Genomic DNA, 25,779 nt, shown 5'->3' on the forward strand with positions numbered 1-25,779 from the left:
GTAGGGGACGAACGTTCGTTGGGAAAGGGCTGAATGACGAGCGCTCGAGCGTTCGGTCAGGAGTTGAATGACGAGCGCTCGTTGGACCGAGCGTTCGTTGTTGTCGTTGAATGACGAGCGTTCGCGAGCGTTCGTTTTTGGCGAGCGTTCGGTTGGGAGTTGGTCACCCAATGGTCCGTCCAAGAAGTGGACGGACAGACGTTCGTTGAGGGGGTAGGGGACGAACGTTCTAAAAAGGCTTAACGTGCGTTATTTATGGGCTTGGCCCACCCGGGTGATTTCTAACCTAGAATCTCCTAGGGGTTTGGCACCTTCCCTTCCATTCCTCACCCACTCAGATTCAAACACTCTCCCGTAAGCTCACTCCCACGACTCACACACTCTCCAGAGACCCAAGGTCTCTTACTCTCTTCGCGGGCTCGCCGCCGCCTACACCAGCGCCGGCCACCATCGCCTCAACCGGCACACGCCTTGGCCTCGCCGGCGACAACTCACTCCACCAGCCCTACTGCCAACCGCGGCGCCACGGCCTCTTCTCCCTCTCTTCTCTCGCACCAGCCTAGGGTTGAAGCTTTTCCACCTTGGGCACCGCCTGCCGCCGCTCCCACTCTTCCTCTCTCGTCCTGGTTTTCTTATTGACCGCATATCGTCCCGGCAACACCACTCTTCCCTCTCTTGTTTTCCATCGTTATCTCCTCAATTCGTATAACAGACTATGTGCGTGTGTGCTGTTTGGTGAGGAAGAAGATGAAGGCGTGGAGCTGGTGAGAAGAAAACGGTTTAAAGGCTCGACTTTATGCGGGTGTTTGCAGCTGAAGATGAGTTATCAGTGAAGGCAACCATGGAAGCTTACCGAGACCGTGCTTGGGGGTTGAGATTTTAATCTGATATTGTAATGTGCTTATGCTTTTGGTTTTTTTTTTTTTTTTTTTTTTCTGTATATGCCTATTCAAATCCTTTGCTTTGCTGGTGATTTGGCAATGAGCGGCTTTGCTGATAATTGCTTTTGGTTGTGGTTTGGTTAGAATGCTTGAGAGGATATGAAAGGGGATGACAATGCAAAGGTTCAGTGGTGGATTAGCGGATTAGCGTTTTACAGGTGAAAGAAATTGGGGATGGTGTTGAAATCACTGGAGAAGGCCGAGGGGTTTGGCTGGATATTGATTTGGTCTCTTTTGTTTGCTTATTTTTTTAGTACAAGGAGGATCAGGAACAAGGTAATCAGGAGATTGAAACTGAAGATAAAGTCATACATGGGAAGTCACATGGTGAATATGGGAGGGTGATTGTGCGTGGAAGGATGACGACGGACGGGAACATTCATACATCCAAACACACTTAAACAGAGCAACATCACAGTATAATGCAGTATGACTACGCAAGTGAATAAGGCGTGCTTACCTCTAGGAGCTCCACTGGCCGCCGTTAACTATGTGAATCCGGTGCCTCCTCCTCCTCTTCCAAGCTGGCTTCCGTGTCTTTTTGCAGGTGCCAAACGTGGTGAATGCCCTCTCGAAGCCCTCACCAATGGTGCCCAAGATGAAGGTCTCAGAGACAATGTCCAAATCCCCTTTTTTCTTTTCTTCCTCCAAACTCTCCTCTCTTTTCTGTCCAAAACCAGAATAATCCTCCCCTCTGTTCTCTCTCGCTATGTGTTTATTGATCCTTTCTCTGTGCCCCGTATCAAAATCCCCTTGTACCGATCCCGTACATCCCAAAACGTCTCTGCCATTCCAAAACCTCTCTGCCATCACCCGCGTACACTGTAAAACAGTTTCTGCTCCCCTTCCTTCCAACACGCGCACCCCGTACCCTGTCTCCTAACCCCAAACATTCCTTTCTCTTCTTTTTTTTTTCTTTTTACTAAAAACAAAAATGCCTTTTTCTTCTTGTTGTTTTTTTTTTTTAGTTATATTAATTATATTAAAATAAAATAAAATATAAAGAGGTAAAACAAAACAAAAAGGAAATAATAAATAAAAGGGAGAACAAAATAAAATAAGATGATTTATATAAATAAAGATAGAATAAATACAAAATAATAATAGATAACAAAAAATAAATAAATAGTAAAAAGGGATAAAAACGAAAATAAAAATAAAAATAAAAATGAAATTGATAAAGAAATAAAACTAAATAAATAATAAACATAGGAGAACACATTAATAGTAAAGTCAAAAATCAATCCGGACGAAATTCGGTATTGACAGCTGCCCCTCTTTACTTAGATTTTACTAGATAATATGACAAACGACGTTTTTTATATTATCAGAGTAAAAGATAAGTAAAGATAGAAATACTAATTTCGTCTGGATTTCAAACAGAATGAGAGAGGAATAAACAGGGAAATCTAAACAAAATGAACAAGGCTAAGAGAATTGGGGTGTGTAGACATTATGGAGGGTGTACCAACCCTATGGAAGTGAATGAGGTCTAATAACCTCGTGGAGGGTGTACCAACCCTGTGGATGAATGATATGAGGTGGACTAACCTCGGGGAGGGTGTACAAACCCTGAACAAATGATGTGAGGTGTGCTTACCTCGTGGAGGGTGTACAAACCCTGAACGAACGATATGAGGTGTACTAACCTCGTGGAGGGTGTACAAACCCTGAACAAATGATGTGAGGTGTGCTTACCTCGTGGAGGGTGTACAAACCCTGTGGATGAATGCTATGAGGTGTACTAACCTCGTGGAGGGTGTACAAACCCTATGGATGACTGATATGAGGTGTACTAACCTCGTGGAGGGTGTGCAAACCCTGAACAAATGATGTGAGGTGTACTAACCTCTTGGAGGGTGTACAAACCCTGTGGATGAATGGTGTGAGGTGTACTAACCTCGTGGAGGGTGTACAAACCCTATGGATGACTGATATGAGGTGTACTAACCTCGTGGAGGGTGTGCAAACCCTGAACAAATGATGTGAGGTGTACTAACCTCTTGGAGGGTGTACAAACCCTATGGATGAATGCTATGAGGTGTACTAACCTCGTGGAGGGTGTACAAACCCTATGGATGACTGTGTGTGAGGTGAGCTATCGTAGAAACAACTCTGGGATTCAGATTTTTTTGAAGAAACATTGGTAAATACTGAGCAAAACATTAGAGAGATTTGGATATAAAGGTCTGCTAACCTTTTTCACCACTTCATTTTCCCCTTACGGATTTTTGAACAATTTTCTTTGCTTTCTATGAAATGATGTTATGTTATGATGGTGCATGAATGCATATGAGCCAGTGGTTTCGTTCCCTTCTTTTGCTCTCGCTTTCTCTATCTTGCACCTTTTTCTTCTTCTTTTTTTTTTTTTTTTTTTTTTTTTTTTTTTTTTGTGAAAATTCTATGCTTGGAATCCGTTGTCAATGTTGACGTCAAACGCGATGTACGTTCGAAATGCATTCAATCAAAATAATGGCAAGGAGCAGTGGGTTCTTTGATGCAAGGAAGCGAACGTAACTAGGGGTTCAAATTCCCTCTAGCACTAGCTTGAACCTGAAAAGGGTGCGGGAGATGAGTACGAAAGGCAGATGGTTGAATGACTACCTGTGGGTAAGGTTAGCATTTGAATTTTTCTTACTTTGGGAGGTGTTATTAGTATCTACACACGCATGACCCGCAAGGGCTGCCCCAACTTTGTTGCGTATAGTAAACTCGATTTGGAGAGGTGGAAAGGTTCGGGTAGGAAGGATTGCCCCAATTTGGCGATTCTTGATTGACGGGGAGACTTCACATTTTTTGTCTTTTCTTTTTTTTTTCGATGTTTTTATTTTCTTTCCTTCTTTTTTCTTTTCTTTTGAGTGATTGTGTCATTCACCACATCATTTCGTTTCAGGGTTAAAATCGTGAGAAAGATTAGGACAAACAGTCTTCAGTCAGCGTGGACTTTTATTGGCTTGTACCGTGGCCAAAGGTCAAAGGGTTTTGAAAGAAATGGATAATGAAGGCTCAAATAAGTGTTTGGCGGTTAAATTGTTTCAACAAGAATCATTTGCAAGGTGTCGAGTCAACTATCCCTAAAGATTTGAGACTTCGAGCATCCTTTTATTTTCATTGCTGTTTTTTTTCTTTCTTTTCTTCCCCTTTTGGGTCGCTTGCTTCGTTGTCTCTGTTGTGTACTTCTTTGAGACTTTATATATTTTATTTCTTTTTCCTTCTTTTTTTTTTCAGAAATCCCCTCCTTGATTTCGGATGCCCTTGATGTACCCTTTAGGTTGACATCGATGTGCTAATGATTCTTGTCGGGGGTGATGAAAACAAATATAATTTATGGCTCAAAAGGGGTGCAATTGGATAAACTTCTTTTAACGTTTGGATAAAGGAAAAATGGCCACACGTCACTCTGAATCTTTGCTTACCTTACTTTCTCGCGACCTTAGCCCTGGAATAAAACTCGGTAGTGGTTGACACATCGACTTCATTGTTTTTTTTTCTCTTTTTTTTTATTATTTTTTTTATTATTTTTTTTTTTTTATCTCCCAATCAACAGATCGTTGGGGATGTGTACCATGATGAACACTGCCCCAGTATTGTATTCATGACAACCCTTTGTTTTAATGGGAAATGAAAAGGTTGAGGGTTCAAGTAGTATGAATGCAGATGCTCTAGCTGGAAAAGAACGATGGTTACCCCCGAAACCTTGCATCAGGAGAAGACCCAACTTTGGTATTTTCAAAATTTATTTTGCTTTTGCTTTTCGAAAACACTACGCCCTTGACAACCTTATTGACAACAAATTCAACATGTGTCCTTTCTTTTGCTTTCTTTTCTTTTTTTTTTTTTTTTATTTATTTTTATTTTTTATTTTTATTTTTATTTTTTTTTACGACACCCACCAGGACCGAGCTAAGCCGACTGAATACCCGTGATGCTTTTATTGACATTCGTTCAATTATTTTCGTTTTCAATCCTCTTTATTTACCTAAACAGCTCAGCGCGACATGCAATAATTTCAGAAAGTATGAACAAAAATTTAATATGCGGTATTTATTGAACGAAATAACACAGATTACAAGAATTTAAAAGACAATGTTAATATTCGCTAACGACAACCCCTATCACAGAATCATCATACATAGAACTTTTTGACCGCATCAGAATTAACCGGTAACGGTAATTCCTCCCCATCCATCCTTGTGAGAATTAGTGCCCCACCAGAGAATGCTTTCTTCACCACAAACGGCCCTTCATAGTTTGGGGTCCACTTGCCTCGATGATCTTTTTGGATGGGCAAAATCCTCTTCAACACCAGTTCGCCCTCATGAAACTCTCTTGGGTGCACCCTTTTGTCAAACGCCTTTTTCATTCTCCTTTGATACAGCTGTCCATGACACACTGCTGTTAACCTTTTCTCTTCGATAAGGTTGAGTTGGTCGAATCGGGTTTGAACCCACTCAGCTTCCTCTAACTTAGTTTCCATTAACACGCGTAAGGAGGGAATTTCGACCTCAAATGGAAGTACCGCTTCCATCCCATACACTAGCGAGAACGGCGTGGCCCCAGTTGATGTTCGTACTGATGTGCGGTATCCGTGCAAAGCGAAAGGAAGCATTTCGTGCCAGTCCTTGTAGGTGACCACCATCTTCTGCACAATCTTCTTGATGTTCTTGTTAGCAGCCTCTACTGCCCCATTCATCTTTGGACGATAAGGAGAGGAATTATGGTGGTGAATTTTGAATTCCTCACATAACTCCGCCATCATCTGATTGTTCAGGTTGGTGGCGTTATCAGTGATGATCTTGTTAGGTAGCCCATACCTACAGATCAACTCCTTCCTTATGAATCTAACCACAACCTTTCTAGTCACGTTGGCATACGAAGCAGCCTCCACCCACTTGGTGAAATAGTCGATTGCGACTAGTATGAAGCGATGTCCATTTGACGCTTTTGGTTCTATAGCTCCGATGACATCTATTCCCCACATCGAAAATGGCCATGGTGCAGACAACACGTTCAGAGTAGTGGGTGGCACATTGATATTATCTGCATATATCTGACATTTCTCACACTTTCTCACGTGTATGCAACAATCGTTTTCCATGGTCAACCAGAAGTAACCAGCTCTTAAGATCTTCCTAGCCATCGAATGTCCATTCATGTGTGTACCAAATGTACCTTCATGCACTTCTTTCAATATCAACTCGGCTTCCTTTGCATCCACACATCTGAGGAGAACCATGTCATGGTTTCTCTTGTATAAAACATCCCCACTTAAGATGAAACTGCCGGCCAACCTTCTTAGTGCTCTTTTATCGTTTTCAGATGCATCCTCAGGGTATTCTCGGGTTTTAAGATAACGCTTGATATCAAAGTACCAAGGCTTACCGTCTAACTCCTCCTCGATGAAGTGGCAATATGCGGGCTCTGCATGGCTTTTCATTTTGATTTTTGGTAATTCTGCATCTTGATCAACCTCAAACATTGACGACAAGGTGGCCAGTGAGTCTGCTAATTGATTATCTTCTCGAGGTATATGGTTAAATGTGATGGAATCGAAATACTCCATTAATCCCCTGATGTAAGCTTGGTAGGGAATTAATTTTGTATCCCTAGTTTCCCATTCTCCTTTCAGTTGATGGATGACCAAAGCCGAATCTCCATACACATCCAGAATTTTTGCCTTAGACTCAATTGCTGCTCGAATACCCATAGCACAGGCTTCATATTCAGCGATGTTATTTGTGCAGCTAAAACACAACCTTGCCGTCATTGGTATATACTGACGCTCTGGGGAGATAAGCACTGCCCCTATTCCATGTCCCATCACATTCGAGGCTCCGTCGAATAACACCGTCCACGCTTTTTCGTTTTGGTCTTCTTTGTTCTCTTCGAATAGAGCCATGATATCCTCATCAGGAAATTCAGGTTGCATTGGTTGATAATCACAAACGGGTTGATGAGCCAGGTATTCTGCTAGTGCGCTACCCTTGACAGATTTTTGAGTGACATATACGATGTCGTACTCTGACAATAGCATCTGCCATCGAGCTATCCTTCCAGTAAGAGCAGGCTTTTCAAAAATATACTTGATAGGATCCATCTTGGATATCAACCATGTAGAATGACTCAACATGTATTGCCTTAAACGATGAGCGGCCCACGCCAATGCGCAGCAAGTCCGCTCTAACGATGAATATCGTTGTTCGCAGTCTGTGAACTTCTTGCTCAAGTAATATATAGCGTGCTCTCTTTTGCCATCCTCATCATGCTGACCCAACACGCAACCCATTGACTTGTCCAATACAGTCAAATACAAAATGAGTGGCCTTCCTGGTTCTGGTGGACGTAATACAGGAGGGTTTTGTAAGTATTGTTTGACTCTCTCAAAAGCGGCCTGACAATCCTCATTCCACACCACAGCCTGATTCTTTCGTAACAACTTGACAAGTGGTTCACAAGTAGCAGTTAAGTGGGAGATGAATCTAGCAATGTAATTCAATCTACCCAAAAACCCTCGAACTTCTTTTTCCGTTTTAGGCGCAGGCATTTCCATTATCGCTCGCACTTTGTCTGGATCCACCTCTATCCCCCTCTGGCTGACAATAAAGCCCAACAATTTCCCGGATTTCACTCCAAATGTACATTTGGCGGGATTCAGCCTAAGCTTATACTTCCTCAATCTCTCGAATAACTTTCTCAAGTTGAGGACGTGTTCTTCTTCTGATTCGGACTTCGCGATCATGTCGTCCACATAAACTTCAATCTCCTTGTGCATCATATCATGGAAAAGTGCCACCATCGCCCTTTGATATGTTGCCCCAGCATTCTTGAGTCCAAAAGACATCACTTTATAACAAAATGTGCCCCACAATGTAATAAAAGTAGTCTTTTCCATATCTTCTGGCGCCATCTTGATCTGGTTATACCCCGAAAAACCATCCATGAACGAAAACAGTGAATACTTGGCTGTATTATCAACCAGGGTGTCGATGTGTGGTAATGGGAAATTGTCCTTTGGGCTTGCGCGGTTCAAATCTCGATAATCGACACACATCCGAACTTTACCATCCTTCTTAGGCACCGGTACAATGTTTGCTACCCATTCTGGGTATCTCGCCACAGCTAGAAACCCTGCATCGAATTGCTTCTGTACCTCCTCCTTGATCTTCAAGGACATTTCCGGTTTCATCCTTCTTAGCTTTTGCTTTACCGGTGGGCATTCCGGCTTGAGTGGGAGCTTGTGTTGTACAATATCTGTATCGAGGCCTGGCATGTCATTGTAAGACCAAGCAAACACATCCCTGAACTCCCTCAATAAGTCACGCAATTTTTCTTTCACTTCTGCTTTCATGGCTGTACCGATCTTCACCTCCTTTACCTCATCCCCATTCCCTAAATTGAGTACTTCAACATCTTCCTGGTGAGGTTTCATCTCCTTACACTCTTGTTCCACTAGTCTCAACAGTTCAGGAGGGGGTTCCGGGTCATCATCACAATCATCTTCCGTATTATTGACGGGGCGCCCAAAATCAGGAATATCAACATAATTACTTTCAAAACATTCATTGTCATATCTGCATTATTTGAGTTTATGAAAAGGAAATAAATAAACGAAAAACGACGAGGAATGCAAAATGATGATAAAACACAAACAAACACACTTTGATTATCGCGCTGAGCATAATAAACTGAAAGCGTCAACCCGTAAGTCATGAATCCTAAAGCCCCGGGTAAAGCTATAGGATTTATTAAAGTTATTACATCTTATTCAAATTAAGCATCACGGGCAAATCCAGCATCCCCCAGTTGTCGAGTCGTGCATCCGGGGAGCAGGCCCACACGAAACCGGAACCTTCCGATCCATCTTCATCTCCCACAGCTGCTATGTGGCCAGTGTTAACCCAACCAGCACTGCGAAAGCTCTCCTTGAGGTCACAGATACGAATTCTTCCCACTTTGGGCTCCCGTCTTTCCATCCGAGCCAGACTACGCTCCCTCCTTTCCTCTATCAACCTTCTCCTATCCTCCTTGGTGGGCTTGTATCCCAGGCCATACCTATTCTTGTTCTCGACGACCTCCAGAGGGAATGCTCGCCCCTGTCCATACCTACCCAAACCTTTCCCATGCATATAACCTTCTTTTAACATGACTTTGGCCATCATGATAGAAGCACGCGACAGATGTGGGCTGACCGCGAATGGCTCCACGTAGGTGTTTCCCACGATCTCCAGAGATTGGAAAGTTGCCTCGAGAGCTTCCTCGGCTACTTCAATATAACGGGAGGATGATGGTCCGCTCACAAGGAGGTCCTCCTCTCCTGATACTATCACCAGCTTATCTCCCATAACATATTTCAGCTTTTGGTGTAGTGTGGAAGGCACAACTCCTGCAGAATGGATCCACGGGCGACCCAACAAACAGCTATAAGCCGGGAGGATATCCATAACTTGAAAGGTCACTTGAAAGACACAAGGACCGACTTGAACGGGCAATTCAATCTCTCCCATCACTACCCTTTTACTGCCGTCAAATGCCCTCACAATCATAGAGCTCGGCTTCATATGCATTCCATCACAGGGGAGCTTCTCCAATGTCGATTTTGGCATGACGTTCAGAGAGGAGCCGTTGTCCACCAAGACACGCGCTATAACGTGATCCAGGCATTTCACAGAGACATGAAGAGCCTTGTTATGCCCTCTCCCCTCAGTGGGTATCTCCTCATCAGTAAAGGTGAGGTAATTATTAGCGACGATGTTGCCAACAATGCCCTCGAACTTGTTCAGAGAAATACCTTGTTCTACATGAGCCTCACTGAGTATCTTCATCAACAACTTTCGGTGCGAGGCAGAGTGCATGAGTAATTCTAGCAAGGAGATCCGGGCAGGCATGCGATTCAACTGTTCCACCACTTTGTACTCACTCTGTTGTATGAACTTTAGGAATTCACCAACTTCTTCTTCAGATATTTCCCTCTTCTCCTCTGTGTCGGGGGTCTCCTCGGCCTCCACGTTCTTCCCCTTCAAGAACTCCTTTGCCTTTGCAGCCATTGATGCTTCCCTATCATTGGTTCTTTCTCTCGCCAATTCTGGTGGTGTAAAGATTCGACCACTTCTGGTCATTCCACCAATGCCTGATATGTTTTCCACAGTCGGATTTGCATATTCTCCCTCATCTAATGCAGTTGCCCCATATCTCCATGGGACGGCTTTCTCGTTCTTATAAGGGAAAGGAGTTGGCACTCGGATGACCATAGACGGATTTCCTTCAGTTACCAGTGCAGGGGTGGTCCTAGTAAAATGGATCACCAAAGGTTCGGGTAGAGTCACATCAGATTCTCCACCAATTTGTGCAAATACTTCCTCCTCTCTGACCTTGCGGCACACTTGCATCAGATTTCTATCAAGTAAGTCTTGTAGAAAAATCTCGAATTCCATACATTCCTCAATAGAGTGCCCGGCCTCCGGATGGAGTGCGCACGTTATACCCAGATCATAATCGCCCTTCACTAGGCCCTTCTTCAACAAAGCTTCAAAGATAAACCTCCTAGAACTTCGGATTTCGTCCACATCTCTTATCAGATCCTGGTTTCCAACCTCGACGGCGTTCGTCGAGGAACTCCCGTGCCCGGACAATGGATTAGTATTGACGTTGGGCTGGTCCTCTTGAAACTTTAACCAACCCGAATCTATCAGAGCCTGAACTTTGTATTTGAGAGCCATACATCCTTCGGTCGAGTGGCCAACGCCTCCTGCATGATAACTACACCTGGCATTCGCGTCATAACCCCTAGGGTACGGCGGCTGTACAGGCTTCATCGGACAAATGGCGACCAGACCCTTTTTGACTAGATTAGGTAACAATTCAGTGTAGGTCATAGGGATTGGGGTGAACCTAACAAATTGATTTCCCCTTGGGTTGTTGTTGTGACCCACATTCAGATTTGGGCCCATGTTTGCGACCGGTCTTGCAGCTTCGGTTGGGATACGCTGCGGTGGATAATACGCTTGTTGCTGTTGAGGCCTAGCTTGGTGAACAAACGTGGTGTTAGCAGCATAAGGAGGTGGGTTTAAGTATGGTCGATAATTAGGATTGGGAGCTCGTCCTCTCCACGCAGGCATTACCGACGCAGCATGTACCTCCCCCTCTTTTTTCTTCCCCTGATTGAAACTGGGCTTTTTGTAGTTTGTAGCTGCAGGTGGGCCATATGCTATCTTCCCGTTTTTCAATCCAATTTCTATCCTCTCACCAATGATGATGGTGTCAGCAAAATTGACAGATACATTCCCAACCATATGCTCATAAAATGGCGGCTGGAGTGTGTTTACGAACATCGACACCATCTCCTTATCAAACAACGGCGGCTCAACTTGAGCAGCCAACTCTCTCCATCGTTGGGCATACTCTTTGAAAGTTTCATTGTCCTTTTTTGTCATATTCTGCAGCTGCAGACGGTCCGGAGCAACATGAGTATTGTATACATATTGTTTCACGAAGGCGTCAGCCAGATCCGCCCAACAACGAATTCGGTGTGGCTCCAAGTGGGTGTACCAGTTCAATGCCACCCCCGCCAAACTTTCCTGGAAAACGTGGATGAGTAGCTGCTCATCATGAGCATACGCAGCCATCTTTCTGCAGTACATGGTCACATGGCTTTTAGGGCAAGTGTTACCCCTATATTTTTCAAACTCCGGCGCCTTGAACTTAGGCGGGATTTTCAAGCCCGGAACCAAACTTAATCTGGCCGCATCTCCAAACCCGTAGCTCTCAACTCCTTCAACAGCTCTCAACCTCGCCTCCAGACTTTCCAACCTACCCGTAGCTCCAACGAGGCTACCGAATCCCCCAACCACCGTGGCGTGTGGTGCAGCTTCGGCTGAAAAATCCTCCCTAGCAACCACAGGCGGTACTGGGGTCACCCGAATTCCATCAGTGGTGTTGGTCTCATTCATTCCCGTGCCCACCATGGGAGCCGACACTAAGACAGGTCCCTGAGTGCCGGTTGGTGGTTCATTGACAGTCGCGGGAAACGAGAATGAAGCGTGCTCAGCTTCTGAGTACTCTCCTACAGGAGGAGCGTAACCCGGAGGTAAACCATACAGTGGGAAAGGAACAGATTGGCTCGCAGCGTTGAACATTGGAGGATAAGGGTGAGCATTCCCCCCAACATGCGTAGATGAAGACTCTCCAGCAGTCTTCATGGATTCAAGCGTCGCCAAGATCTGGCCGATCTGGTCCTTCAACTGGCCAACATCCGTTTTGAGAGACTCCTGTGACTCCTCCCAGCTTGCCATGGCTTTTGAGTTTGCCCGGGTCCGGTAGGGATGTCGTGGAAATTTGGTCGTCGTTTTTTCTCACGCGTACTGCTTTATTATTTTAATTAATTAGATGGAAATGAAACATGCTGAACAAAAGAAAAGATGATGCATGCTAGTAATAGGGGGAAATCACAAGATTGTAATGACATTACTGATGGAAATTAACACAAGCAGATGCTAAACAACATCCCACACCTTTCATTTAAAGGGAAACAAGTTCATTACATTTCTTACAGGACACAAATCATAAAGATCTCAAAATACATCAATTCCTATCCCGAGTGATGAGGGATTTCATCTCGTCTATCAACCGTTTACAGTGATTAATAAAAAGCTCTATCTCTACTGGTGGGCTATAGAAGTGGGTACTCGCTTCAGCTTCCGACACCATTCTGGGGATGTCTTCAATTGCCCCATTTGCCAAAGCAGCCAACTGAGAGAAGCTTTCCTTCCAATGCTTTACGGCCGTTTCTTGCTCTGCGATGTGCTCTTTCATTCGCTTTATCAAGGCCTGATGCCTTTCTTCAAAATCCATCGACCTCCATCGCTCCTCCTGCTCCTCGATGTAATCCTCCATCTGCTTTAACATGGCTCGATATTCCCCTTCAGCCTCTGCCAGCTTCCAGCGCTCCTGATTCAACTCCGCTTCAAATGATGTAGCCATTTCCTTCATTTGATGCCCCGATTCTTGTACTTGGACTTGCGCTTCCCTTAGTCTTTTTAGGGCTTCCCTTTTATCCCTCTTGGCTTCTTCATAGAGTTGTTTCCACTGTCTGCCCTCTTCTAGAGCCACATTCTTCTCATTCACCCTCATGGATAACTCCTTACTTGCGGCCGCAAGATCCTGTTTTACTCGGAATGTATAATCTCTCTCTGCTTTCTGGCTTTTGACAATGTTTTCATAAGCCCGTGACTTTTCTTCGTTATCATTCCTCATATCCACAAAATCATTGCGAGCCTTCTGTAATTCATTTTCCAACCTAGCATTCCTCACCCTCAATTTCTCCACCTCAACCTTCAACTGTTTCACCTCTTCACTTTCTGGGGTTTGGAATGTCCCTTCACTCGCCGATTGATCATTGATGGGCTTGAAAGGCAACTTGACTTCTCTTACCCTCTCCAGAATCCAGGTATGATAACTAACCCTGCTATCCATCACTCCACTCCTCAGGTCCTTCTCTGCTCGCACCACATTTTCCCAGGCACTTCTGACTCTCCTCAACATTTCAGTACAATGTCCGTCCTCATAGTAGATGAAGAAGGCTGTGAGATAATCTGGTGAAGGCGCTCCCTTCATAGGATATCCGAACTGTCTTTGGACCAAAATAGGGTTGTAGTTAATACAATACCTAGCGCCTATGAGAGGTATGTTAGGGAAGTTGCCACAATGATGGATAGATGGTTTAGTCTCAAGCCAAGGAAGGCGCCATTTTACGTTTCCCTCTCTCAAACCGGCAAAGAAAAGAGCCCACCCATTACCTCCTTGATGCGACAGATTCTCAGGTGAACTTCTAACATCGACTACTCCCTTAAATACTCGTGCCGTCATCCACGCATATAACGCCGGCAAACAACAAAGAATCCTCTTCCCTTTTCTCTCCTGGCAAAAACTCATAGTCCCATACACATCTGCGAGGACTGCTGTTACGGGGTTTTCTGATCTCGTCTTTTTTGCCACGAAGACATCAATAGCAGTGTAATCTACAAAGTCTTCCAGCTTGGGAAACAGGACAATGCCAAACACAGTGAGGGCTAGTACATCCATGAAGGTCTCCCATTCTTCCCTATCGCCCAGGTCGTGCAAATATTGTTCAAGGTAACCTTGTGTCAGCCCCCGAATTTGATGTCTCGTTATCAACCGGTTCTCCAATTCATTGGGCTGTAATTTCATTATAACAGCAAGGGTAGAAACAGAGGCATGATGCTCCAAGTGCTGATATGGCTTGGTACCCTCTAATGGCAAGCCCAGAATATGCTCAAATTCTTCTACAGTTGGTGCCAGCTGGAAGTCCTGGAAGGTAAAACATCTCAGGGGAGAATCATAATACTGAGCTAGAGCTGTAATAGCGGGCAACTGTACTTTCACCTCCATTAAACTCAACAAATTCCCATATTTCCTCCCGAAGGCTTCTCTCTGTATGGTCTTGAGTCTTCGGCCTAAATTTATCAACCCGGTCAAATTTCCAACGTGTGTCCTTAGGCTAGACTTCTTTCTTAAAATGGCGGAGTTGGTATGCAGTGTAGCATCAGATCTGGTGTCAACATCCATCTCGTGTGAAGTCAAGTGTATACCTGTGATTTCCCCTAAAACCAACATGTTACTAAATGATGCATGAATATGATGCATGATAATAAAACAACACGATGAATCAAATGCATGCATGGTATGAAAATGCAATAACATAATTTTCGAAAGAGAACGACCAGCGTGAGGATTATAAGAATACACGCTTCTCCCTTTGTGCCCTAATAAAGGTTCAATGGCTTGGATCCAAGGTCAAGTATATGCAATCTCACAAGGATGGTCTCCTGAACCTAGAGGTCAATGGTCACTAGAGCTATGGCCCCCTTCATAGCATCTCCACAACAGTCGAGTAATCAACTAGATGAGGAGACACAAGTGAAGAGAACAAACTCTAGCTGGAGTTCTCACGATAGCCAGACAGGAAGTACATCCCAGAATGACACCGCTACACAACTCCTCTAATTCTAAGTTGCGCTCAGACCCGGGTATAGGGCCCCACTCATGATATGCACAAAGTGTGTGTGTGAAGGGAGAATGCAATGCATACCCAAACCCTCACCTGCAAAACAACCAGAAAATTTCCCAGGCAGGTATGAACATATTTTCTACCCTAGGGTTCAATATAGGACAATTCAAGCAACTCATGCAATTATTCAAAATATCAAACATAGATAAAGAAAATGGGAAGGAAAACATAAAGCAAAACCACATCAGAATCGAGCATCTAATTAAATGGCTTGACTCTCGACATTCCCCAGTGGAGTCGCCATCTGTCGCAACCGGAATCGCGACGGGACGACGACCCAAAAAAGAAAAACGGGTTTTGAAAAAGAGATTTTGGAGTCGCCACCATAGTTTATTATGGGAAACTACGGAAAAACCATAAAACGATAAAGCACAGTCCGCGAAAACCAGATTCTGGGTTCGGGAGTCGGTCACGCGTGGGGAAGGTGTTAGCACCCCACAACGCCTGCCCTAAGGCAGTACCTTTAACTAAATGCACGAATATGATGTGATTTTCAAAATGTTTAACTATCCCCTAAAATAAAATTCTAAATAAACAAAACATATTTTTTAGTTTTTTGGGCCCGACAAGGATTGACCTTGCTCCTACGTATTCTCATTCAAAATGAGAAATCAGGGTTACGTAGTTCTTTTAGAAAACTGCTTGAAAATTTGCTTGAAAATTGTTTAGAAAATTTTGTTTGGAATATGATTATGGGTAAATTTAGATTTTTGGGAAAGTGAACCTGACAAGGGCTAGCCTTGCTCCTACGTATCTCCACTTTTGATGGAGAATCAAGGATCACGTAGTTCTGGGTAGCAAGACTACTTGTTGTTTAAAATTGTTGATGTTTTCGGGTTTTTTTGAAGATTTTATACCTTTTTTTGTATTTTGTTTAAGAAAGAGAAAAGGTTGTTAGCACAAGGACGATGCGTGCGATCACACATGTGCATAAACCTTTAAAACATATTTTTTGGTTAATTTTACTTAAGGAAAAGAAAAGGTTTTTAGCACAAGGACGATGCGTGCGATCACACATGTGCCTAAACCTTTAAAACATATTTTTTGTAATTTCAATTAAGAAAGAGAAAAGGTTTTCAGCACAAGGACGATGCGTGCGATCACACATGTGCCTAAACCTTTAAAACATATTTTTTGTAATTTCAATTAAGAAAGAGAAAAGGTTTTCAGCACAAGGACGATGCGTGCGATCACACATGTGCCTAAACCCTTAAAACATATTTTTGTAATTTTATTTAAGAAAGAGAAAAGGTTTTCAGCACAAGGACGATGCGTGCGATCACACATGTGCCTAAACCTTTAAAACGTATTTTGATAAATTACTTTGTTTAAATTGTAAATATTGCATTATTAAATATATATTTTAGGATAAGTAAATATGTAGAATGAGTAGATAGAAGAAAATAAAATAATAAATAAAATAAAAATAAAAGAAATAAATAAAACAAATGAAATAAAATAGACAAAATAAATGAAATAGCATAAAAATGAAATAAGAAAAACAAACGAATAAAAATAACGAGCGTTGGGTGGATCATAAACGGACGTTGGGAATGAAGTGAAATAACGAGCGTTCGTTTCGGAGATTAACGAACGTTTGTTGAGAATGAGGAGGAGGAACGAGCATTGGGGACGAGCGTTCGGTTTGGATTTGAATGACGAGCGCTCGTTGGGACGAGCGTTCGTTGGGGACGAACGTTCGTTGGGAAAGGGTTGAATGGCGAGCGCTCGTTAAGGACGAGCGTTCGGTTTGGAGTTGAATGACGAGCGCTCGCTGGGACGAGCGTTCGTTGTTGGCGTTGAATGACGAGCGCTCGCTGGGACGAGCGTTCGTTGGGGACGAACGTTCGTTGGGAAAGGGCTGAATGACGAGCGCTCGAGCGTTCGGTCAGGAGTTGAATGACGAGCGCTCGTTGGACCGAGCGTTCGTTGTTGTTGTTGAATGACGAGCGTTCGCGAGCGTTCGTTTGGGACGTTGAAGGACGAGCGCTCGCTGGGACGAGCGTTCGTTGTTGGCGTTGAATGACGAGCGCTCGCTGGGACGAGCGTTCGTTGGGGACGAACGTTCGTTGGGAAAGGGCTGAATGACGAGCGCTCGAGCGTTCGGTCAGGAGTTGAATGACGAGCGCTCGTTGGACCGAGCGTTCGTTGTTGTCGTTGAATGACGAGCGTTCGCGAGCGTTCGTTTTTGGCGAGCGTTCGGTTGGGAGTTGGTCACCAAAAGGTCCGTCCAAGAAGTGGACGGACAGACGTTCGTTGAGGAGGTAGGGGACGAACGTTCGTTGGGAAAGGGCTGAATGACGAGCGCTCGAGCGTTCGGTCAGGAGTTGAATGACGAGCGCTCGTTGGACCGAGCGTTCGTTGTTGTCGTTGAATGACGAGCGTTCGCGAGCGTTCGTTTTTGGCGAGCGTTCGGTTGGGAGTTGGTCACCCAATGGTCCGTCCAAGAAGTGGACGGACAGACGTTCGTTGAGGGGGTAGGGGACGAACGTTCTAAAAAGGCTTAACGTGCGTTATTTATGGGCTTGGCCCACCCGGGTGATTTCTAACCTAGAATCTCCTAGGGGTTTGGCACCTTCCCTTCCATTCCTCACCCACTCAGATTCAAACACTCTCCCGTAAGCTCACTCCCACGACTCACACACTCTCCAGAGACCCAAGGTCTCTTACTCTCTTCGCGGGCTCGCCGCCGCCTACACCAGCGCCGGCCACCATCGCCTCAACCGGCACACGCCTTGGCCTCGCCGGCGACAACTCACTCCACCAGCCCTACTGCCAACCGCGGCGCCACGGCCTCTTCTCCCTCTCTTCTCTCGCACCAGCCTAGGGTTGAAGCTTTTCCACCTTGGGCACCGCCTGCCGCCGCTCCCACTCTTCCTCTCTCGTCCTGGTTTTCTTATTGACCGCATATCGTCCCGGCAACACCACTCTTCCCTCTCTTGTTTTCCATCGTTATCTCCTCAATTCGTATAACAGACTATGTGCGTGTGTGCTGTTTGGTGAGGAAGAAGATGAAGGCGTGGAGCTGGTGAGAAGAAAACGGTTTAAAGGCTCGACTTTATGCGGGTGTTTGCAGCTGAAGATGAGTTATCAGTGAAGGCAACCATGGAAGCTTACCGAGACCGTGCTTGGGGGTTGAGATTTTAATCTGATATTGTAATGTGCTTATGCTTTTGGTTTTTTTTTTTTTTTTTTTTTTTCTGTATATGCCTATTCAAATCCTTTGCTTTGCTGGTGATTTGGCAATGAGCGGCTTTGCTGATAATTGCTTTTGGTTGTGGTTTGGTTAGAATGCTTGAGAGGATATGAAAGGGGATGACAATGCAAAGGTTCAGTGGTGGATTAGCGGATTAGCGTTTTACAGGTGAAAGAAATTGGGGATGGTGTTGAAATCACTGGAGAAGGCCGAGGGGTTTGGCTGGATATTGATTTGGTCTCTTTTGTTTGCTTATTTTTTTAGTACAAGGAGGATCAGGAACAAGGTAATCAGGAGATTGAAACTGAAGATAAAGTCATACATGGGAAGTCACATGGTGAATATGGGAGGGTGATTGTGCGTGGAAGGATGACGACGGACGGGAACATTCATACATCCAAACACACTTAAACAGAGCAACATCACAGTATAATGCAGTATGACTACGCAAGTGAATAAGGCGTGCTTACCTCTAGGAGCTCCACTGGCCGCCGTTAACTATGTGAATCCGGTGCCTCCTCCTCCTCTTCCAAGCTGGCTTCCGTGTCTTTTTGCAGGTGCCAAACGTGGTGAATGCCCTCTCGAAGCCCTCACCAATGGTGCCCAAGATGAAGGTCTCAGAGACAATGTCCAAATCCCCTTTTTTCTTTTCTTCCTCCAAACTCTCCTCTCTTTTCTGTCCAAAACCAGAATAATCCTCCCCTCTGTTCTCTCTCGCTATGTGTTTATTGATCCTTTCTCTGTGCCCCGTATCAAAATCCCCTTGTACCGATCCCGTACATCCCAAAACGTCTCTGCCATTCCAAAACCTCTCTGCCATCACCCGCGTACACTGTAAAACAGTTTCTGCTCCCCTTCCTTCCAACACGCGCACCCCGTACCCTGTCTCCTAACCCCAAACATTCCTTTCTCTTCTTTTTTTTTTCTTTTTACTAAAAACAAAAATGCCTTTTTCTTCTTGTTGTTTTTTTTTTTTAGTTATATTAATTATATTAAAATAAAATAAAATATAAAGAGGTAAAACAAAACAAAAAGGAAATAATAAATAAAAGGGAGAACAAAATAAAATAAGATGATTTATATAAATAAAGATAGAATAAATACAAAATAATAATAGATAACAAAAAATAAATAAATAGTAAAAAGGGATAAAAACGAAAATAAAAATAAAAATAAAAATGAAATTGATAAAGAAATAAAACTAAATAAATAATAAACATAGGAGAACACATTAATAGTAAAGTCAAAAATCAATCCGGACGAAATTCGGTATTGACAACTATTTATAGTGATTAACGACTGGACGTAGATTCTGTTGAATCGAACCAGGATAAAAATATCTGTGTGATTTTTCTATTCCCTACACTCTTTATCTTTTACGTATATCAACTGTTTGATTAATTTTCTGAAAGAAAATTATTTTTACTAAAAGGACCAAATTAATTTTAGTTGTGATCGAACACGCTTTCCGCTCTCTGAGTTTTAATTCCGCTGCGCTATACTCTTCGAAAAATACCCCCTCCGATACCAACACTTTCTTCAATGTGCCAAAAGTAAGCAAAGGTGGGCCCTCCATTTGTTGGTGTCCGTGTGTTTTTTTTTCTGCTTCCCTTCTCCACGGATGTTGCCAAATCCCTTGAATGGTGGTGCCCACACTCCAAGCTGCTATCTGCTTATGCTTCCTCTGCTGTGCTTGCTGGACTTCTCTTCCAAAATGAGCGTGCTGGACCTCAGCTTCTGGATGCAGCATCTGCTGGACAACTTCTTCTTTTGCACCCATAAACCAACCCATTTTCACCATGTGCTTCTATTTGCTAAAGCTGAAAAAATCCTGCTTGCGCTTGCCATGCTCTCCTTTTAAGCAAAAACGCATCAGCCTTCCTTCTTTCCTTCACCGTGCACTAGCTAAATACATCCCTTGAGTTGTTGGACTAAGATAACAACTTCAGAGCTTTATCTTCCAGCTCGTAACCGTGCTTCCCATTCCAGCCCCCTTCTTCCAAATTGAAGGCTTCTTTCTCCCAAGGGACCGTGTGAAGACTTGAACGCTGGCACCTCCCATGCTTGTTGGACCAAAACGTGACACCACTGCTGCTTCACGAAATGAATCACCACTTCTGTGCTTCTTCCAGCCCCCACCGTGAAGCACTTTCTCCCTTCTAGGTGGTGACACATCCTCTTAAATCTACGCGTCCAAGAAGAATCCAGCATGTGAACTTCTTCCAGTTGTACAACATATGCACACTCCAAAGCTCTAAATGAATGCACCGTCCATGTTCCTTGCTGCTCTCTCCAAGTGTCATCAACTCGTGCCAAGCCTAAAACAAGTGAAAACCGAAAGCTGCTAACGTGCTGCTGTCCTCTTCTCCCGTGAAAAGAAACTATGCTTCCCAACACTGCTCCGCTTCGTCCAGCTGCTTGCTTTCTTTAATTTAAAATCAAAACTAAAACCTTGTTACTTCCAAGACGTGACAACAGCTCCCAAGATGAAATATATGAATCTCCTAAATTGCTACTGGAATCAAAAGGAAATAAAGAACCAGTGCCAAAAAAAATGCTAGCCGAAACAGTGTGTTTCTCTCATTTCCGTAACAGCCCCCAAGGTGGCGGCTCCCACACATGTCCCCCTCTGAGTGGCGGCTAGAGCTTCCCTTTTACAATGCAAGATGAAAACCCTCCAATTCCATGTGTGCTGCTGGAACGCTTCTCCTCAAGGCCTCATCCCTGCTGCACCTCCCTTCTTCTCCAAGCACACACCTGCTGGAACTGCTCCTGCTGCTTGGCCATGGAGGCTGCTGGAAAATGAAGCCCAACGTGCTGACTCCCTTTCTCTCTAATCTCCGTGACTTACTGGACGTGTGCAGCCAAGTGTGGGCCCGGTGTGCTTCTCCCTCTGCCACCACAAGTTGCTGCTGTGTGCCACCAAGCTGCTTCTTTCTTTTTCGTTCCTGCACCCCCCTCCTTCTATTGTGGCTGGCTGGACGTGGCAGCCCAATGTGCAAAGTTGATTCCCAACCTGCTCAAAATTAAGTTGTCATGGACCGTGCATGTCATCTGCTGCTGCCGCGTGTGCTTCTTTCTTGGTGGTGGCTTCTCTTCAAATGAGTGTGCCTTTCTTAGCCAAGAACCAACAACACTTCATTCAATTCATATTTGAAACCAAGCAGGTCGTGACATTTACTTAGAAAATGTGGCAGCACACTTGTTATCTTCGAGCTATAAAACCGCGAGCTTCATTTCAATGTGGCCCCCTCCATTTTGCTTCTTAAAATTCAAGAATTTATGAGATGGTTTGCCAGTTGGTTCCGTGGACTACTTTGTTTCCAGCAACAAAACCGAAGCCAAGCTTCATGAACCAAATATCTTTTCCATTTTTTTCAAATGTCCCAATTTGTATTTCCAAAATTTTTCCTGCAATTACTAATGCAAATAATTAGCTCAGATAATTCAAATTAACTAAAATAAGAATTTCTGATCGAATTAAGCACAATTAAGAAAAATAGGAAAATACTGGACAATTAAGTACAATTCCCTGATTAATTCTAGCACAATAAACTAAGTGAAGTGAATAAAGTATTGACTCATCACCTCTCTAACTCACTAATCTAATATAGGCAAATACAAACAGACTAGCAGCAAGAACAATCCTCTCCTACAGTCAACCCTTTGAGGTCCCCCTCAAAGTCAAGAACCATGTTCTTCTTCCTATATACACCACAGGGCAACAAAAACACTAAGCATTTGCAAGAGCTCCTGATCCAGCAGTATGTACCTCTATTGTTTAGAATGATCAGACTTTACAAATCAATCAATCTTGCTCCTCAAGAAATCTTCAACACTTGTACACCACCACAATTCTTATTTCTTGGAGCGTTTCTCTCTTTTGTAAAACTTCAAAGCTTTAATCTGAAACTAATATGAAAGTGTTAATCACAATTGTCTTACATAATTTTAAATCATGCGTCTATATGGAGTAAGTCAAATCAGACACATTTTAATCGATTATGCCATTAATCTAATCGGTTTCATTTCACAGTTATAATAGATCAACATCAGTCAAAGTCATTAATTGAATGCTCAATTAATGTAATCGATTTGTAATAAATGCTTGGTCAACATATTAAAATATATGACTGTTGTGAAAGTTATGTCAACCAATGAAACATTTTTTAAATCTTTAACAAACTTAACTGAATACAAGATCCATGTAATCGATTAAGTTTTAACACTTAGCATATTTTTGACAACTTTTCTTCTCAAAATCCATCACAGCACACTTTAAAAAGATTTGTGCAAACACACGAGTTTTAATTGATTTAACCACTAACGTAATCGATTTAAAACTTGTTGTTTTGCCACAATTTAAAGCTTAAGCTGTCTGATGACCTTAATTGATTATCCCACCATTGTAATCGATTAAGTCATGCAGATATGCTTGGTGCATGTAGTTTTTCCATTTCAAAACTCATATTATGCATACACAGATATAATCACATTTCAAACACAGTAGTATGTAATAATCAACATAATATGTTCACAATTATGCTAGTAAAAATCTCACTGTAATCATATAAGCATATAACACATATAACAGTACATATACATGTGTTTTTATTAACTATGTGTTGTCATTATCAAAAACAGTTATCATAGAGATTGTGGGTTCAGCTAATCATGTGCTCCCCCTATCAACAATCTCAGCATATAAAACTAAGAAATTTCAAACTTTTATTGGTTCACCTGATGTGCATCTCTTCTTCAACTCATGAAATTAAAAAACAAGAATTAGATACCCAAGTCATCAGAGCAACAATCACGGGCTAAAGACACCAATAGATTTTTTTCTACTTCTCCTTATTCATTAGAAAACATTCAAAGCACACTTTTATTTTTTTTTCTCTTTGTTTGCCAAAAACCATTAACACTCTCGGACTCGCAACAATAACATGATTTTTTTCCTCTTCATTTTTATTTCTTACACAATTATATTCATTATACAAAATAAAACGAAGGAGCACCATTAATGTTATAATGGTTTGTGTGACTTCTAACCTTTCCTTTAGTGATGTTGCTATTAACAATAATTCTTGCTCATGTGTTCACTCTAAAAAGGTAGTAAAAAAATGTTTTTGGAGGCATGAAATATGTATTGATAAAGAATCTAAGAAAATATTAATGCAAATTTTGGTAAAAGACTACAACATGAGAGGTTTATGGCTTGAAGCATCACTTTATGGGAACACAAAAGATGTAGTTCACGACAACAAAACTAGTTATTATTAACAGAAGTTTACCGATAGATGAAAAGCCTCTTAGAGAGAAAAATCCCCCAAAGCGCAAAGCCAACCATCACATTGTCGCTGACCTGTCAGGAGTATGTGACGCTACCGCTACCTACTATGACGCTGTTGGTGGCAGTCGAAACGCTGACAAAGAAGCTCTGTAAAGGCAAATGTCAATGCATTTTTTTCTCTTTTTTTCACAATCACATCTTCTCTTGTGAATTTTCCATTTGTTCTAATAGGGAATGCCTTTCTTTGGGCGACAAAAATCAAATTACATCCTCGAAAAGAGAGTTTGTGGCATAAGTAAGGCGTCTTTGTGAGTTGAGGGAAGATGTCAGGTTTGCTGCTACAATGACTGTCGAGGTAAATGGTGATTTGATTTTGAATTGGGTGTTGTTTGCTTGTCCTACGTTATATGGTTTTATGTTAGCATTATCCAACAATTGATCTAGTTGTTGAATATAGCTAGGAATTTTAGATACTTGTGAGTGTGGTGTGAAGACAAGAAGCAAATGTGAAGAAAATGGGTATTACCTTATCAAAGATTAGCTATAGTGAAATCATAAATGAACCACTTATCAAACTGAAGTCAAATGTGAACATGTAAATTATAGTTTGGTTTATATTATATATAGTTTGTAATTAACTTGCATTAATTCAAGCAACTGTATTTTAAACAAGAAAAATATGAAAAAGTTACCATGATTAGTGTATTTTAAACTAGAAATATGTGTTTGATTAGTGTATTTAAATAGGCATGTTCTTGATTTTCACAATCAAGAACAGGTGCATAGCCATTTCCAATATGCTTGGGGTAATTCATGATGATAATTTGGGATGTGAAATTTCTAGCCTCCTTTGTAGGGTGATCGAGACCGTACCGGAATCAAATTAATGAGCAATTAAATGTAGTATAAGCTAGGAAAATGACCCCTAGGTCTTCTCTAGAGGACCAAATGTAGTTCAAGAATTAAGTTGAACACTTGGTGGGGGAGGGGAATTCATGAATGGAGAATTGGTGTAAAAATGGGTGGAGAAAGGGTTTTTGTGAAAAGGGATGAAGGTAAAAGTGAAGAGAATCCTTTGGAGAGTGCTTGGGAAGAATGGAGGCTGAAAGTGGCGGCTTAGGCACGCCCTAGGGTTAGAAAAATGCTAATGGGCCAACCCCCACTAAGCCCAACTTTTAAAAAAACCAAAGAGAAAATCTGTAGCGTTTGCGCTTAGTGGTAGCTGGCGCTGAGCGGCATGCGCGATATCCAATCTCCTTCTTCCTAGCTTGCCCTAAGCGTCCATCACCAATGCCTCTCAACTTGAACTCTCAAATTTTCAAATCTCATATATTTTCCACTTACTCCATACACTCTCACTCAATCAATGCACTTAGTCTCTCACACCACTCAAACATTCAACAATCAATCCCTATAATGCAACTAGAACAGAACCAAAACAAACAAACAAAGACAAATTCAATCAACTGGGTTGCCTCCCAGGTAGCGCTTCTTTAACGTCACGAGCCTGACCCAAAATCTTCCAACACCCATCAGTAGGTGCAAATCTTATCATCACCCTTCAGTAGGTGTACCTTCTAAGTATCCTTCAGTAGATACTCAATCATCTAGCATCCATCAGAAGATGCTATGTCTTGGTAGGCTCATAACTCAATAAAACAATGTTCCAAAGTATTAAAAATTACATCACCAAAATAATTAAAAAATAAAATCAATGTTTTTAAATCACTAGGTGTCTCCCTACAAGCGCTATTTTAAAGTCATTAGCTTGACCCAATAAAGCTCATGTTTCATCTTCAATGTTGGTGTTCTCCTTTCTGGATATTTTCTTTCTTCTTCTTTTTGTTGAATTTCTTCAGAAATTTGATAAAACCAAGAACCTGTTTCATCATGTCAATCATAGGAACTTTAATCTCCAATTTCTTGAAGATTTCCATAAAGCGCTCAAATTCCTTCTCCTTCCTATGATACTTCTTTGGATGAGGAAGGGGTTTTTCATATGATTCTTTCTTTTTTCCTCTCGTCCTCTTTTTCTTTTCTCTCACTTTCTTTTTCCCTTCTCTTTTTCCACTCACTTTCTTCATCTTCACACAAATTTTCTTTCTCTTTTTTCTATCAACCACTTCTCTTTCTTTCTCTGCATCATTATCTTTTTCACTCAACTCTTCTTTTTGTTTTCTCTTTATCTCTTTCGCATCTAAAGTCTTGTCACTTCCAGTGATAATGGCTTGTCATTCCTCCCTAGGGTTAACTTCAATATCAACCC

General features: G+C 42.6%; 1 protein-coding gene across 1 annotated transcript; it reads right to left on the reverse strand.

The window, feature by feature from the left end:
* Window positions 1–1,403: 1,403 nt before the first annotated feature.
* On the reverse strand, window positions 1,404–17,739 carry LOC148193466 (uncharacterized). The gene is made up of 4 exons (XM_088099427.1): window positions 17,670–17,739; window positions 9,947–11,811; window positions 8,791–9,913; window positions 1,404–1,744 (listed from the first exon to the last, which is right to left on the reverse strand). Exons 1-4 carry the CDS (start codon window positions 17,737–17,739, stop codon window positions 1,404–1,406), a joined length of 3,399 nt encoding a protein of 1,132 aa, XP_087955553.1.
* Between the last annotated feature and the right edge of the window lie 8,040 nt (window positions 17,740–25,779).

The sequence above is a fragment of the Vigna umbellata genome, chromosome 9 (assembly GCF_029865625.1).
Source record: "Vigna umbellata cultivar VRB3 chromosome 9, Vumbellata_1.0, whole genome shotgun sequence".
Lineage (NCBI taxonomy): Eukaryota > Viridiplantae > Streptophyta > Magnoliopsida > Fabales > Fabaceae > Vigna > Vigna umbellata.

Bases quoted from the DNA above. Each gene is read 5' to 3' on its own strand.
- LOC148193466 (XM_088099427.1), bottom strand. From the start codon at position 17,739: ATGGTGGCCGGCGCTGGTGTAGGCGGCGGCGAGCCCGCGAAGAGAGTA. The intron at 11,812-17,669 runs GTGTGTGAGTCG...AGGATTTTTCAG, and splicing joins AGACCTTGGGTCTCTGGAGA to CCGAAGCTGCACCACACGCC. The intron at 1,745-8,790 runs GTTCCGGTTTCG...GGGTGATGGCAG, and splicing joins AGATGAAGATGGATCGGAAG to AGAGGTTTTGGAATGGCAGA.